At 39.9% G+C, this 17546-nt stretch overlaps 2 protein-coding genes across 2 annotated transcripts in view; both read right to left on the bottom strand.

Moving 5' to 3' along the window:
• Positions 1 to 3658: 3658 nt before the first annotated feature.
• Positions 3659 to 11750, bottom strand: urod (uroporphyrinogen decarboxylase). The gene is made up of 10 exons (XM_023404074.2): positions 11551 to 11750; positions 10136 to 10248; positions 9831 to 9910; positions 9547 to 9609; positions 8773 to 8970; positions 8494 to 8655; positions 7138 to 7272; positions 6332 to 6432; positions 5730 to 5796; positions 3659 to 4762 (listed from the first exon to the last, which is right to left on the bottom strand). Exons 1-10 carry the CDS (start codon positions 11571 to 11573, stop codon positions 4598 to 4600), a joined length of 1107 nt encoding a protein of 368 aa, XP_023259842.1. The 5' UTR covers positions 11574 to 11750; the 3' UTR covers positions 3659 to 4597.
• Positions 11751 to 12531: 781 nt separating this feature from the next.
• Positions 12532 to 17546, bottom strand: part of lyn (LYN proto-oncogene, Src family tyrosine kinase) — a 16752-nt gene continuing 11737 nt past the window's right edge. The window contains exons 9-13 of the mRNA XM_087173424.1: positions 17366 to 17546; positions 16955 to 17031; positions 15652 to 15805; positions 14980 to 15111; positions 12532 to 14018 (exon numbers count right to left, since the gene is read on the bottom strand). The exon at positions 17366 to 17546 is cut by the window's right edge and continues 1 nt beyond it. Coding sequence (XP_087029550.1) covers positions 13816 to 14018; positions 14980 to 15111; positions 15652 to 15805; positions 16955 to 17031; positions 17366 to 17546 — 747 coding nt within the window. The 3' untranslated portion in view covers positions 12532 to 13815. The remainder of the gene's footprint in view (positions 14019 to 14979; positions 15112 to 15651; positions 15806 to 16954; positions 17032 to 17365) is intronic.

Raw genomic sequence — 17546 nt, 5'->3', positions numbered from 1 at the left:
CCCCCAATTATCAACATTAATTCAGCTGCTCTGAGCTTTGTGTGTTGTTGTATTTATTAATAACACTCACTGCTGTACAGGCTTAATTATTCAGAGGCTTGTATTCAACGTTTCATGACCACCTTGCATTCAAAACAAGCGGGAAAATCAGGGAAGTGCAGCCTTCACCTGTTGTGGAATCGCACCACTAACCCAGTTTGCAGGGTTAAGGGTGTAAGTCAGGTTATATTCAAAATATTTCTTATTGTCACTGAAGCTCATAAAAAGACAACAACAATGTGTGTATTCAGAGCCTGATAAATGTTCTGCACCACAGAGCTTCACCATTAAAAACACATCAGTGAAACAGGCTCTTGTATTGTCTGACATGTTGCTTCATTACCATCAACACACACACACACACACACACACACACTGTAGTTCATGTTGGCCTATTCACACATACATCCTGCTGTTGTCAATACTTACACGCTCACCAAACGTGTATTAATCCGCAGCTGAAAATAGTCCCCAACAAATGTTAACACTATAAACTCCCATCTGAATAATGCTTGTTAAAAACTACCCTGACCTGCTGTTTTAATGAAATTATTTATCCTTTGTTAAAAATGAAACTACGTGTTTGTGACACATCTGTAAAGATCTACGTCTTCAGAAGGAGCCGGTGGGTTTGTGCCACAGACAGGATCAGGAAGTCAGAGACAGACACAGGGTCATTTCATGTGATTTGTTGACAATGAAATAGAAGATAGAATAATATCAATAATAACAAAATCATCTTGATATTACTCTTAATAAACACATTAAATAGACTTTAGGGGCTGCGCCTGCTGTAACACAGCTGGCCATTAACATCGGTGTGGGTTGAAATCTTGTTGGTTTTTAGTCGTGTAACCAAAATCCAACATCGTCCGAATGTCAAATATTGATTGATAAGTTGATGGATTGCAATATATTAATTGGTTTTTCATGGATTTTCTGTGGTTTGTGTCGTTCTTTGCAGGTAAAAACCATTTACTGATCCATAATTGTTCATACAAGGTGCAAATTTAGGTACTCGCCTCAAATTTTGGGTTTACTAACAGCTAAATCAGATCATAATATATTAAGAATTGTAAAATGTGGTTTTTAAGGGGTAAGAATCCCTTAAAATTATAAATGAAAAGAATGAAATAAAAGTTTATTTTAAATTTAAAAATTAAGGCCCCTGCAGGTTATAAATGAAAGGATTGGCTTTCATGTTATTTTGTCAGTTATAAAATGTAAAAAGTCCTTTAAGCATGCAGATAATCCATTAATATATTGCAGTCCATTAATTTATAAATTAATTATCCTCCTGTAATCTCATTCAAATTGATTAATCACATCATTATTTATGTTTAAATAAAATAAAAAAAAGTGTCATAGAAGAGATTCTTTTAAACATTTGCTTTTATTGTTATATTTCAGTTTGGAATTAAACTATTAAAATTAAAGAAAATTCTAGAGTATTTTGTCAGAAAAAAAGTCAAACCCAGTGAAAACAAAACAAAAGCAGAAATGAATGATTTCACTCTAAAATATTGGTGTTGAATGTCAAAACTGTTCTGTGTGTGTGTGTGTGTGTGTGTGTGTGTGTGTGTGTGTGTGTGTGTGTGTGTGTGTGTGTGTGTGTCTGGGGTGAGGAGGGAACCCCTGAAGCCTCCCTTCACCCCAGTCTGGTCACATGATGTTATGATTTTTGCTAGAATCCTTCACAACAACAACATCAGCAACAACAACCGGATTTACCAGAATCTGCTTATCTGACGTTCTTAGCTGCCGCACAGAGAAAAACACAATTTGGGATTAACTGATCTTTTCCTCGTGTAAAGAGCTTCTACCGTGATTACAGTAATAATGCACATAATGTCATTTTAAGCCAAATTCAGTTTAATAAAATGTAGTTTTGTATTCACCCCCAATTTATTAAGTTGTTAAATTCCCATGGAGACAAAGAGCTTGATGGTTGTGATGGGATGTTTCTGCCTCCTCAGCTTTATCTAGCATCTCATTGGTTGTTGTGATCGCAGTGTGTGACGAGCCGTAACTGGCGAAGATGGTTGATTTTTATCACTTGATTGTTATTTTCACGATACGGACGATCTCGTCTTTTGCTTTTTCACTTGGTGATTGTATATTTTTGTTTGTGCAGTGGTAGAATTTGGGTTTAATAAGGCACATCTCCATGTGGCTGGTTTAACCTACAAAGAAATACACTGACCACGAGACCAAGACCACGTCATGGTATTTGGATTCTGCCTAATTAAGCTGTTGTCATTCACATGTTTTTCTGTTTGTTTCCAGACGATGGTCAAAATAGTGACTGAAATGTGGCTCATTTAGACAACAATGTTAACTTCATGACATGACACAGAAATCCAGCTCTCAAACATCACATGACCTGTAACTGTAACTTAGTGTGAACCGTTTATGTGTATGAGTTAATCCAACAAGGTGCCAGTCATTCAGGCATTCAGGCCAGGTTTATACAGCACTTCAACACGGCTGTGGTGGTTAAGATTTACATTTAACCTCACAGTTTGGTGATACCAAGCTGCAGCACATACTGTGAATCTTTCAAACCGTGAAGCACTTGGCGAAGCGTAATAATGTGAGATTCTGTCTTAGTTATAGTCGTGGTGGTGACTGCTCTTTCCCCTTTAAGGCTAATTATTTCTGAAAAAAAAGACACTCTGTTAGAATCAGTTAATGCCCTTCCAGAAGCCACATTGTGTTGTACTGTTTATTTATATATATCTTCATTACAAAGCATGTCTCGAAGGACTTCAGTCTGGATGATACAATCATGTTCCCACACCTTCAGGCAGGACAGTGTCTCATATCTGTCCCAGTTAGAGCCCCAGTCACTGTCACTGTCTTTGTCCCATTTTCTGGTCCAGGCCTCAGCCTCGAACCCGTCCCCACTCTCTGACGTATAAACCATCATAACAAACAGAAATTATATAAGTGGGTTCATGAAATCAGCTTTGAAGTATTTAGCACTTCTGTCCAGTGGGACTTACACGAGGATCAGTAGATATTAGCGAAGTGATGATACTAATATCCAAAACTTTGCACATGGGTCAGTGCGTTTTAGCTATTTCTATTCAATTACAAGATTCATATGTGAGGTAGATGCTAGAGGAGGAGACAGAAAAAGAGGACAGGTGCAGCTTTCTATAATGATACTTTAAACTAAATGCTAATGTCAGTATGTTAACTGATATTTAGCAGGTAGCTATGTTTACCATATCCACCACCTCAGTTCAGTGAGTTAGTGTGCTAACATTTGCTAATTAGCAATAAAAACAAATTGCAGATGAGGTTGATGGTAATCCCATTAGCATTGCATGAATACGATCACAAATCATAGTGAAAGTTTGACCTGCTTATGGCACTAATTAGCTGCCACTAGCGTGAGTGTGGCTAAATTATGCTAGTGGCAGCTAATGTGGCTGCTACTAGCGTGAATGTGGCTACATGCAGCTACTAGCAAATAATATTGTTTGAATGGGGGCGAAGCATGACCCAGATTTTCTAATCTATTAATTCTATTAATATAAAATACAAAGGAAGATAAATTTCACCAAAAATTAAATCACTCATCATTTAACAGAGCAGAATAGAAAGAGCCAGATGAATGTGTAGGTTTTTAATATTCTCTCACACACAGCCTCTGTGATTACACTGTGATTCACTGCTTAAGCCACTTGTTGTACAAGTCTGAGTTGATGAAATAAAACAGACAAAGACAGATTTAGGGTAAAAGACAAAAACAGCATCCTTCTCATCTTCTCGTGTGTATTTCTCAGAAGATTTTCTATCCACAGGAGTCAAAATAAAACGATTCGTTCACCGTTAGATGGAGGAATCATTGAGCTACTGACATTTTCCCCTTAAAACTGAAACTCTTTCCAAGTCACCAGCTTTTTAACAGCATTTTGTTTTTCTCTTCAAGAGCCTTTGAGACAGAAACTACTCGCACTGATGAAGAGCCCAGTTTTGATTGAAGAGGTTTACGGCTACAAAGAGGGGATAGAGGTTTGTCTCTGTTTGTATTTCTAACGTCACATCACCGTGAGTTTGATTGGATAACTAATATCTAAGAGAATATTTTTCCATCAAGTCGAAGCTGCATTTTTGAATATATCCAATAACAATGAAAAATACAATCCCATACCACTTAAAATGCATTTATAATGTACATGTACTTGTAAGAATGAGTTCATCCCGTTCAAATCCAAATACATAATCCACTCCTGGTCAGATCAACACATTATAGATCTTGTCTTAGAAAACCAACATGTTGTTTATGCAGCAAATCTACGAATTTATGTTTGATTTTGATATTTTTTTGTGTCACAATATTAAAGCAATGTTGTTGTTTTTCTCCTTGGCCTCTTGCAGGATAATATTTCCTTTTGATGATGCCCTTTTGTATTCAAACACCAAAGCTTACCGCTTTTAATAGTTTTTAATAAAATATTGCATTATTGTACATTTTCTTCTTCCATCACAATCGACATTATTTTTTTGGCCAACACACTCCCTCACACAGACGGGTTTCTCTCTCTCTCTACATTTGTTTGATCATCTGTTTAGAGTGCTGGTGCACAGCTTTGACGAAGGCGCCCACGTTCTCCGGGTCCATGTCGGGGTAAAGGCCGTGGCCCAGGTTGGCAATGTAGCCCCTCGTGCCGAAGCCCTCCAGCATCTTCTTCACGATGTCTGAGATGCGCTCCTGAGGAGACGAGCGTAAGGGGAGCAGTTATTACAGCAGTTATTTCAGGTCACGGCTGAACTTGTTAACTTTTTGTCTGCTATTGTCTGACAGCGGCACTTGAAGCTCAAGAGAGTGAAATTCTTCTTTTTACTCTTTAGTAATATTTTTGCGAATGACACTTGCCCACTAATGGAGCAGAGCAGGTGGCAGCTTGAGGCGGTTTGAGGGATGTTCCAGTGAATCTGACTTTCGCATGAGGAAATATGTGAATTTTGAGCCCAATTCTTTCAGTAGTGCAGCAGGAGTGACACAGCGAAGAGTAAGAATGGGATGATCTGACCTTTTTTTTTGTTTACGAGACGTAAATTCTTTACATATTTACATCTATACTTTAAACTTTTTTCCATGTGTAATTAGTTATTTATCATTACTGTTATGCTTGTTGTGCAAGTATCTCCTGCAAAGAGATACTGAGAATGAGTGGGAGGTTTTGTTTTTCAAAATGAACAAAAGTGAAAATATAAAAGAAAAGGATAAAAACAAAGTTAGATTTCTCTGTGTGTGTGTGTGTGTGTGTGTGTGTGTGTGTGTGTGTGTGTGTGTGTGTGTGTGTGTGTGTGTGCCTTGCTGATCGTGGGTCAATGGTCCAGTCCAGCCCGACTACCTCATAGTGAGACTGAGAGAGATCCTCCAATCCGTAGTGAGCGTCCTTTGCAAACGCAATCTTGAAAACACACACACACACACACACACACACACACACACACACAAAATTAATCAATTTCAATTTTTTAAAGCCACTGTTTCACAAATCAACTTGTACTATTTAGGTGCTTTGTTTTTATGCCTTTACTATAGTGACAGTCAGAGAGAGACAGGAAAGTGGGGTGTGTGTGTGTGTGTGTGTGTGTGTGTGTGTGTGTGTGTGTGTGTGTGTGTGTGTGTGTGCGTGTGCAGCCTAAACCAAACTGGGAGTGGACGTTACCTTTGGAGCGTAGAGAGCACAAGGGTCCATGTTTCCCTGCAGGCTGACCTTCCCTCCTGTGCGCTCCCTGAACACACACACAGACACACACATGACAGGACACACAGGGTAATCCTTTAACCAACAGGTTAAGTATTTGATGAGTGGAGCAGAAAACACAGACAGAGTTTGTTGACTTAAACGCTGCATCCTGTGACAAACCAGGGACGAGGGAGAGGTCAGTAATAGTTAACCCGCTCCTCAGGAAATGCCACAGTGCGGGGGTCAGGATCCGTGCTACAGCTGGCCTCACCCCCGAGACGGTTTCAGCTTCAAGTTGTTTTTATACGGCTGTAGCTGTATCTGCTTTCAACTGAAGGACATTCACGTATCGATCCTTTCCTGAGCTCACATTCCAGAGGTGTGTCGACACTTCAAACGCCACAAACTACAATCAGAGGAGCCAGCGAGGGCGGCAGCTCAAGCTTCTGATGTGGCACATTTAACAGAAGAAATGGCCTTTTTGCTCCATGTTGTTATCTCAGGACCAACACGGCTTTTTACATAGTTACTGAAAAGATATCAGCGCTGTGTGTGTGTGTGTGTGTTAGTGTGTGTGTTACCTTGCTGATCGTGGGTCAATGGTCCAGTCCAGCCCGACTACCTCATAGTGAGACTGAGAGAGATCCTCCAATCCGTAGTGAGCGTCCTTTGCAAACGCAATCTTGAAAACACACACACACACACACACACACAAAAATTAATCAATTTCAATTTTTTTAAAGCCACTGTTTCACAAATCAACTTGTACTATTTAGGTGCTTTGTTTTTATGCCTTTACTACAGTGACAGTCAGAGAGAGACAGGAAAGTGGTGTGTGTGTGTGTGTGTGTGTGTGTGTGTGTGTGTGTGTGTGTGTGTGTGTGTGTGTGTGTGAGAGAGAGAGAGAGAGACATGCAGCACAGGGCCACTGGTTGGATTCGCTGCAGTTAGGACTAATCCTGAATGGTACGCGCTCCGGACGAGCCACTGATGCTATTTGTGATGAAATGCTGCCACCTGCTGGTCGGCAGGTGTACCAGGGATTGTTCACCAAATGAATCCTTAATGATCCCTCAGGGGAAACGACGATGTTGAAGCAACAGAGTGACGATAAGAATAGATCCGAGTATTGAAACTAATATAGAAGGCAATTATTACAAGACAGTAAACTGAATAATGCAACAGCTGGTTTCACTGTTGACTTGTTTGTGTCTTACAGTGTGTGTGTGTGTGTGTGTGTGTGTGTGTACATCATTAGCTCTTCAGGTCAGGTACAGATGAAAGCGCACACACAGAAATATGTGAATGTGTGTTTTGTGTTTGTACACATTTATATATCGAGACAAGAGTATGTTTATTTGTTTTTGTTTGTTTTTCTGTCTCTCACCATGGGAACATCCTTTCCCGCCTCCTTCAGTTTGTCTTTGACGCGGCGAGCGATGTCTCGGAGGTACGGCAGAGAGAACTCTTTAAACTCAGCGGGGCCCAGGATCCCGGCGTGGGACTCAAACACCTGCAGAGCCTGAACAACACACACAGCGACGACATGAATAAATCCCGGTGACACATCAGAGCCGCAGCACCCTCTGATATTTGAGACAATAGTAAACACATATAAAGGTCAGGCCCAGTCTTCATGTCATCCTTTAACTTTCTAATAAACTGGAATCACTACCTCGGCCACTGGCCACTGACAAACTGGTGATTTACTGAATCAGGTTGGACCATTAAAACTTGAGGAATGTTTCAGCAAGTAAACACTTCAGTAATGTGCAAATTGGTTGCTAGGAAACATTTGCAGCACCGTCCAATCACTAATTAACAAATATAGCCTTTTATATGTAACAGATCCTCCCAAAGTAAGAGTGTAGGGGCGATGCGTTAAACTTCACTGCCAATCCTTTACACACGTTTGTTCATTGTGTAGATTATATTCTCATACAGCAAATCTGTTTTTAATCAACATGTGTAAAGTTATTTATTTGCGTAGTAATTTCATTCTCCACGTCCTTCTCATCATCGTAATATTTAACAGGTTTTTGTTTTTATGTTTTAATCTGTACAGCTTGATTTAAACTGGTTGTGTTTTAATGCTGTGTGTGCGTGCGTGCGTGTGTGTGTGTGTGTGTGTGTCCGTGCGTGTGCGTGTCCTGGGGACAAATTAAGTTTCTAGAATTGAACAAGAAGTTGTTTGGCTGGTGAAATCCATTTAATTGCATAAATCTCCACTTAAACACTCAACTAAAGTTTGAGTTTTACTTCACTAACTTTTTATCCTTTATACGTCATTTTTGTAGTTCTTGTTTCTCACACCAGTCTTTTAAATCAACAGTAGGAGCACGCTGCGTAATCACTGTAAAGCACTGAAGAATAATCTCTCCTGCAGGAAGGTCAGAGGTCAGGCAGAGCGGGTGCTCAGTCCCGCCCTGCTGCCCCACATACTAAAAACAACAACATGCTCTGTTGGTATGACATCATCTAGACTTTGTGTAATAATCCAGGTTTCTGCTCTGAGGCTCAACTTCTCTGGAAAAAAGAAACTTGCTGCCTCAAACAGATTTTGTGCTGATACTGAGAAGCAAGAAGAGTCGGCACGAGCGGCCACGATCAGCAAACAGTATTTATGTCCACCTCTAAAATACACAAAACACTTTATTCTGAATCTCTGAGGTCTGCTCGGTCGGCAGTTACATAATAAATAAAAAGGGTAGCATTGTGACTGGAGGGTGGAGGGGGGTCTGACCTGAGCTCCAGCTGCCACCTGTCCCAGCAGATACTCCACTATCACGTCTGTCAGCATCTTCAGCAGCATGTGACTGGCCTCCGGGTGTCGGTACAGCCAGCGCTTGGCCTTGGAGTGGGTGTTGGAGCCTCCGCCCTCTATCATGTAGGACATCAGCGTCCACTGTGGAGGGACAAATCAAGGAGGGGAGAGCTTTAAACATGTTTTCTTTAACCTGCTCGGCCAAACTCTATTTCCATCAGAATATACACGTCTCTGAATGAGTGTATCATCTCTCACCGGAGCTCCAGTGAATCCTATGAGCGGCACTTTGCCCTCGATCTTGTGTCTGGTCAGTGTGATGGCTTTGAAGACGTAGCCCAGCTCCTTGTCCACGTCCACTTTGACGCGCAGCCTCTGCAGGTCTTCTGGCTCCTTCAGGGGCTCCGGGAATGTAGGACCTTTACCTGGCACCATCTGGACGTCCATACCCATGGCCTGGAAGAGGAGAGGAGGGGTGGGGGGGTAAATGACCTGTCAATGACCTGTCCTGATGATTGACTAAATCACAGACACCCAAAACATTTTTTAACCTAAAATGGACATGAGAAGTAAAGAACTCTTAATTTCTGGGAACATCCATCCCTGGCACTCCCTTCAAAATAAAAGCCTAGCAGCTCAAAACAGTAATACATTAATAAGAGATTGTTTCAAAGCACCTAACTTTGCTATATGTGTTATTAAAATATGCAAACCATATTGTATGACATGCAGATTTCCACTCATCACATCACAGATACAGGTGTAAGCTGCTAATATGCAACAATATGGCCACTAGGGGGCAGAAGGTGCGGAGAGACACATCCGTCCAACATTCACTCTCCTTAGAGCTCTGCTACTTTGTGAACTGTAAAACCAAAACAGTTAGCTAAAAGAAGCTAAAACACTCCCTTAAAAAAACAACTTTTAAATCACATGTGGTCATTTGACTCAATACAAGCTGAAGTAATGCCACTAACAGAGAAATATGAAATGTGCAGAGAACAGGGTAAAGAAAGGTCTTGTTACTCTCACCTGTGGGACGACCAGGATGTCAGAGAAGATAATGGCAGCATCGAAGGGGAAACGTCTCAGAGGCTGAAAGTGGGGAAAAAAAGTAAAGAGATAACTCGCATGGTTTGTAGTTTGTCGTCTCATGACAACGCTCTGAAGATATTCTATTAATCACTCACATCGTCTCGACGTAATGTAACACGACTTAAAAGTGTCACACGCCGCTGGTTCGGTTGTTAACTGTGTAAAAACACCTTTTAAATATCAGCGAATTAAGATTTTTCTGTATGAATCCAGAGTTTTACCTGCAGAGTGAGCTCACAGCAGGCCGCCGGGGACCGACATGTCTCGAAGAAGTCCTTTCCCGCCCTGGACTCACGAAACTCTGCAGATTGGATTCAACAATCATGTGACAAACATGTGACGATAATAACAACAATAATAATAATAATGATAACAGGTGCTGAACATATGCTTACAGGCAGACAGAAAACAAACAGACAACTTGATAAAACCATTAAAGTAGAAGGGTTAGTGTTAGAAATACAGATAGAGACATGCTTGAATAGAAGAGTTATCGTTAAACAAGCCAAAATGTTGGAGACAGTACCTGGCAGATATCTTCCAGCCTGTCTCATGCACCAGACGGGGACATGTTCAGTTTCTTCTCCTCGCGCCGCTCGCAGGAATGTGTCGTTCTGCAGCTGAGGGAAGTCCTTTGGGCTAGAAAGTGAAAGAGAACAACATCTACACATTTTTTGCTGCCAAACAAAGCCAAGTGCATAACAATATAAATAAAATAATGTAATGATAAAGAAACCAAAATAAAATCAGAACCACAAAAACATTACACAGTGGCAGAACTGATGCAGCCCCCAGTGCACACATGAAAAACAAAGTGTTATTAATGTTAACACAAAGATGTGACTCTTCTCTAAGTGGTCGACTTTAAGTCACATTCATTAATTATTCCTATTGACTTCCATCTATTTTATCAGTCACACTAATCTTACGAAACTTTATTGTAGAACAAACTAATGCACATTTTGGCTTTAGTACACTAAGACTCTAACAGTCCAATACACTCTCATCACACATATTTAAATTACAAAAAGTTAATGAGGATTTGCATTTAACTGGCAATGTCCTAATCACTATAACCTTAGGGCTACAATACAGTAGCAAGCTTCTGTTATCTAAAACACAAGCATACCCCTCCCTTTCCCCCCCAGCAATCATACTGGACACACTGAAGAGCTGTCAATGATGTCAGTGATCAAGGGAGATAACACTCCTCTTCTGTCTTATCACGAGCCAGCAGCAGAAAAAAACCGTTGAATGAAAGGCTGCTTTGGATTTATCAGTGACGCATCACAACCCTGACTGAAATTCAAACTCTGATGGAAATCTAACTGTTGGATGGGATGGACCACTAAAGAGTAAAGTAGTCGTGTCAACTTCATTTCACTCCTCGCACATACTTTAATACAACTGCTGTTAGAAGAAATACATATGTATAAAAAATACCTAATGTAATAATAAATATAAACAAAAGAAATCAGGAATATGAAAACATTACACAGCAGAAGAACAGATGCAGCCCCAGTGCACACATGAAAAAGTATGTATTATTAATGTTAACACAAAGATCTAACTCATGTTTTAGTGATGGATTTATTGACTTCCATTTATTTTATCATTTATTCTAATTTTAGTGTCAAAATTTGAGCACTAGTGTTTGTTTTAGTCTTCGATATTTCAGGAAACGTTGTGATCCACTATTTATTCTTCCTTTCTTCTAGCAGTTATCCCTTAATAACACTGCAGTAAGAACTACTCATAAAGAATATGCATTTTCTCACCAACATTGGAAGTTGAGCTAATTCAGACTAAAAATGTTTTTGAGCTAAGACCATGTTTTCATAACAAGGACACAGGCAGGTTTCCAGACGTGACTCCGACCTGACGGCTACTAGCCACATTGCTAACATTATAATGTAAGGTGCTAACAGCGGAGCTACTTACAGTATTAAATCGTCCTTGCTCATGTCGGCGGCGCTGAGGAAGTGTCAGGCTTTATCAGACGCTCCTCTGTCTCTCTCTGGAGATGTCAGTCGCGACCTGCTGCTCCTCAACTGTCATTTAAACGCGCTTGCACAACTCTATCAGTCGCTACTGCACCACTGTGCTCCAGGGCGCGGCCATCTTGGAAGACCACGTGACCAAACCAGGAAGCAAACCGGGGTTTCAAAACAAAAGACCTCTTTCTTTCTGTAAATAAAGTACTCATTAATATAATAAACGAGTTTTTCCTCTTCTTTAAATCTCACACAATATACAGTTAAATATAATATCCGATATGATTTAGGAGACATCTCCACATTCTTGCAAATAAATAAATTAGCCTAAAAACAGTTCCACATATCGTCACCTTCCTAAAATAATGGCCTAAGTCATGTTTTGACAAAAATGTTTTTTTTGCCTAAATCACCCCCTCATGATGCTGGCCACCTCTGGTAAAATCGCCTGAATCCTCAGTTGAGGGGAACATGCAATTCTACCCCCGGTTGTATAATGGCCTATGTCAAAAGTGTGACTCTTTTGTTGAGTTTTTTGTGTTTCCTGAAAAACCTGAAAAAATGACTTAGGCCATTATTTTAAGAGGGTGTCGATATGATCGTTGTGTAGTGCCTCATCTCCAGTCTGTTACTGGGACCAGTTCCTGCTGCTCTGTCTAAACACAGTTCATGTTGTTATTTTCTTCATCACAGTGTCTAACTACCTGCTGTACATTTAAACTTACACTAATTCTGCTCCAGCACCCAGAGCTCTCTGCTCCTTTTAGCGACTGATTGATCGATTGAACTAACTATAAATGCAATTTGGCAAATGAAATGAATGAAAATCATATGGGATCAATTTGTTGTTAAGGACAATCTCTCAGAAAAAGTAAGAGTGACAGTTTAAATCTCTGAAAGCTAAAAAGACATCCAACACAATGACATGTACTGTGTATTTCTTTAATTTACATGTTCTCATTCAAATAGCAACAAGTGTACAGCTCAAAGAATGATTAAATGACAAACCAACAAACATTTATCACACTCGTACTATAATTGGGGTCCGGGTACCTTTCTTCATCAGTTACATTTAAACAGAAGTTACTCTCACTTTCACTCAGGAACACACGAGTCATCCAGTGTCAAACCCTGAGCAACTAACACTTGTGATGATAAAAGACCATATTTGAAATGATGAAATAAGCACAACTGATTCCACATTTATGCCCTGCAACAAACAAAGAGCTACAGCACTTCAATATGAAGTGGACTTACAGGTGATCAACCCTTCACTGCTTAATGAAATAGAGACGCACAGTTTTTACCAAAGAGCAGTATTTCTGTTAACACCACATGGAGATGAGTGGTTCAGTGTTCCAGCAGCTTATGAGATAATTAGCAATGAAATGTAAAATAGACGGTTATAATCTTGTAGAGCACGATTTCTATACCTGGAAATGTTATTATGGAACATCACAATATATAATGCTGCTGTTACATCCAAGGTCCAGACGGACATTTTGAGGTTTCTACTGCCACTGATTACTGCCTGTAGAGACGGACCTTCATTTTAGTGAAGCCTATGATCAGAGAACAGCTCAGTCGAACACCAATAAAATGATACATGATCTATATTTAAATTATTTTTTAAACTCAAACATTTCACACCACAATGGCTGCTCAGTGTGAGAGGTGAAGAGAAGTGCATCACGTCTGCTGAATCATGCATTATTTACAGTTTTAAATGTGTATGAACAAAGGTCATTGTTCATTATAACAGTTATGTTCATAAAAAGCATGTCCTTTTTCCAATGTCACATCATTTGCACAGATCGATTCTGTCTATATTCTGTCCTACCTTTGCAAACTCTTTCTATAATGTCTGCAGTTTGTTCAGTTTCTCTGTACATAAACTCTGAAAACTGTTTGTTTGGTCCAAATATTGAAATGCCAGGACACAAACAGTATAAACAGTTTTATATAATGCTCATTTGTTTTTATAAATTTCCCCTCAGGATTAAACTGCTATGCACCTCAAGGTGATACTGAAGACACACACACGTCACTGAGTGGTCAAAAACCTGCATACTGTATGTTCTCAACAACAAATATTATAATGATTACAGCATATAAATGTGTATAGAATATGTCATATATACATAAATTTACAAAAATCAAAACACAAATCTAAAGTTGCTGGAGTTATTAGTCTTTCTGGAAGTGTCTCCCTCTACGTCTGCTGCTGGTACTGTCCCTCTGTGGCGGTGTAGAAGTCTTCCAGGACGCTCTGCATGTAATCAAAGGTGGGCCTGTCCTCAGGTTTGTTCTTCCAGCAGCACATCATGACGTCGTAGAGCTCAGCGGGACAGCTGTCGGGCTGAGGCATCCTGTAGCCACGCTGCACCGAGGACATCACCTCTCCTTTAGTCATACCTGAGGACAGTGCACACAGGCGCGGAGGTGTGAGTAACGATATACGACAGGTAAATGAGGTGTTGTCGCTTCATGGTTGTACTGCCACACAGTGGAGTCTGTGCAGCGGAAGAACTTTTTAAATTCACCAGCAGAGGGCAGGAAATGTCAAAGTAATGCCTGTCTAACCGGCTCCGTGCAACAGTTCCTGCATTTCATATTTAAAAATAAAAAAACGTATTACTTCAAGATGTAATTATAACAATTATTTCAATAAACTATCATATATTAATTTGCTGTACATCCCTCTTCAAAATACCTTTACAAAGTTCAACCATCAAAAACAAGAGAAAACAGTTGTTCAGAATTCAGAAAAACAAATGCAACACCTGAGGAAGGTCAAAGAAACATTTACGTCATTCAGACGCTCCATGATTTAAAACAAGTGTAAAACTTATGCATTCAAAAGTTACTGAAGTATTATCAGAGAAATATTCTTAAACTATCAAAAGAAAAAGTTCTCATGATGCAGATTCTGTGTCACATTACTGGGTTATTACTTCTGATGCATCGATGTGTTAGAAGCATTTAAATGAAGTTGATCAAGGTAGTTTCATATTATTTATATTTAAAAATCTGAATCTACTAAGTAACTAATGCTTTAAAATAAATGTAGTGAAGTAAAAACGTTCTATATTTCTCTCTAAAATGAGTCGAGATGTAAATTAAATGCAATAAACAGTGTTGCTACTGCTAATATAAAACCAAAACTTACTACAACAACAACTGGTCCTACTTCTGCTAACAGCACCGTCACTATTGCTGCTCCTATTAAAACAAATAAAGCTGCTGCTGCCATTAACACTAATGCAGCTTCATTATCTCTCACACATTCAAATCAAAGTCACACACAGTAAGTTGAAGGCGATAAACAGAGCTAACAGTCATAATCATAGTTTGCAAAAGGTCAGTTAATGTTCACCTGGGTAAGGGATCTTCCCGTAGGTGATGATCTCATAGATCAGGACCCCGAAGGACCACATGTCGGACTTGATGGTGAAGGAGCCGTAGTTAATGGCCTCTGGAGCCGTCCACTTAATGGGGAATTTAGCTCCTGCAGATAACACACACATAGTTGTCGTACACTCAGACTTTATGTCACTAACTCAAGGTTAGACTTCAGTTGTCCAAGGATGTCAAAAATAAAATCTAAAAATGACAGTTCGTCTATGTAAATAACCCACACTCCCACACGTTCCCACTCAGGCCGCCCGTGCTGTCTCTGCATGTCATGGAAGGTTTATGTATTTAAAAAAAAAAAAATTTCCTACTCCAGTTTAAGCGTCCCCTGGTTCCAGATCACTGATCAGCCAGGTTTCATTTCATGACACACCTGTCTCTCCGTACAGCGTTGGACACCAGACTACTGTGTATCAGTGTCCTGGTGTGAGGATAAAGGAAATGTGTGTGTGTGTGTATGTGTGTGTGTATGTGTGTGTCTCAGGGGTACTGGTCATCGCGGTGCGGGTGCACATGACGATGACCCGGCAGATGAAACCACAAGCTGCTTTGATTTTCATTTGGACGCATGCATTCAGCAGAAAGAGTGAGGTACACACACACACACACACACACACACACACACACAGTTTACCCTCTCTGGCCGTGTACTCGTTGTCCTCTATGACTCTTGCCAGTCCAAAATCAGCTATTTTACAGAGGAGACTCTCTGACACCAGGACGTTAGCAGCTCTCAGGTCTCTGTGGATGTAGTTCTTCTTCTCTATATACGCCATGCCCTCTGCTATCTGCAACAGCAACAGCAAAATATATATATATCAAACACAAGAGGCCTGTATGTGTGAGCGTTATCACACTAACAGATGAAACTGTTCATAAGACCTCAGATATGGAAGCAATGGCTAAATAACATCATACAAAATCATCAAGCGGAGTGACAGATGTTAGTGACGGATTAAACATTTCTGTGTGTGAAACAAACAAGCTAAAAGAAAAAGAAAAAGTTATCACATTTGGATTTTGTTGCCATTTTCTAAAAATATTGATATTAATGATTAATCATTAAAACGGATAATTCCTGCTTTAGTACGAACCCAACATAAGAAATTCTTCACGAGTAATCACAAGCATTTATTTGTTTTCCTTTTTTATATTTCTACTCAAAAACTCTTTTCTTTTTTGTGCTTCAGTGTAGTTGTATTATTTTCTTCATTTAACTTTCATTTATTCTCAGAAAAAAACACATTAGTCATCGTTTCTAGGAAGTATCCTGGAAATGTAATTTGGTGCCATAGAAATAAACTAGTAATTTTCTTGAAGGAACTGATTCGTTCATATTATATCTCAGTATAAATATGTTGAATTGTAAACTTGACCAACAAAATTCACATTTTATGGTGTTGAGCTGAGCAGCTGACTCACTAACAGTTACAGTTAATACCAAATTACACAGTTCGTTCCAGGAAATTACCAGGATCCTTAATTAGTTTTCTCATTAACAGAGAAGTTAATGCGTCTTTGCTACAGAATCTACATGAACACGAACAACAAATAGTTAAATGACTAATTGTGATTCTTGTTGGTCATTATTCGTGGCTCTTCTGCCTGGTTTTGGGGACATACATGTATAAAACTAATCACTTATTATCGTCAGTAGAACTTTTTGCTCCGGCTCCACAGTTTTACAGTTTCAGAGACATTTATTAAAATCAGTCCTTGGCTTTGAGTCACTGACATAAACCTCTCACTGTTGCTACACAGCAACACTGCAGACTTTAACTATGAAAAGTCATATTTTTTTACTTCTAGTTATTGTTCCTCCTTTCAGTTCAGTAATGGAAACAGTTACTTTATATGTGTTTCACAATGTTCGAGGGAGAAACGAGCAGTGAGAAAGAAAACAAAAAACCTCTCATTGCGGTCTGAGTGAAAATCACCTGCGCTGAGAAATCGATGAGCTTGGGCAGCTGCTGTCTGGAGCCGTCGTCGCTCTTCAGGAAGTCCAGCAGGCTGCCTGAACACCACACACAACAGGAAATGACATCAGCGTTTTGTAACTCAGTGCGCTCCAGTGCTCGGCGTGTTCACATGTTAACTTTGACTTTGATCTAAAAATTTTATTCGTATGTTGAGTTCAGTTTTTCAGTTGTCTGGTTTGCCTGATAATCTTCCTGTGTGAAATATGTCAAAGAGTCATTGTTGTGGTCACATGAAGAATGAGTCTCGTCACCGAGCTGCTGATGTCTGCACTTCTTCTTATTAGCGCACGCTTCCCCTCAATAATGAATAATATGAACTCATTGTGCTTCACTGGAAACGACTGAAGAGAAGGACACAGGCTCATTTACCGTTGGCCATAAACTCAGTGATGATGTAGATGGGCTGCGTCTTGGTGATGACGGCGTAGAGCCGCACCAGCCTGTCGTGCTGCAGCGTCTTCATCACATTGGCTTCTTCCAGGAAGGCCTCGACCGTCATGGTGCCCGGCTTCAGAGTTTTCACCGCCACTTTGGTCGTGTTTTGGTAGTA

Source organism: Seriola lalandi, unplaced genomic scaffold (genome assembly GCF_002814215.2).
Source record: "Seriola lalandi dorsalis isolate HSWRI2012SDOR001 ecotype SW California unplaced genomic scaffold, Sedor1 jcf7180002054208, whole genome shotgun sequence".
NCBI lineage: Eukaryota > Metazoa > Chordata > Actinopteri > Carangiformes > Carangidae > Seriola > Seriola lalandi.
This window is presented reverse-complemented; position numbering and strand designations above follow the sequence as displayed.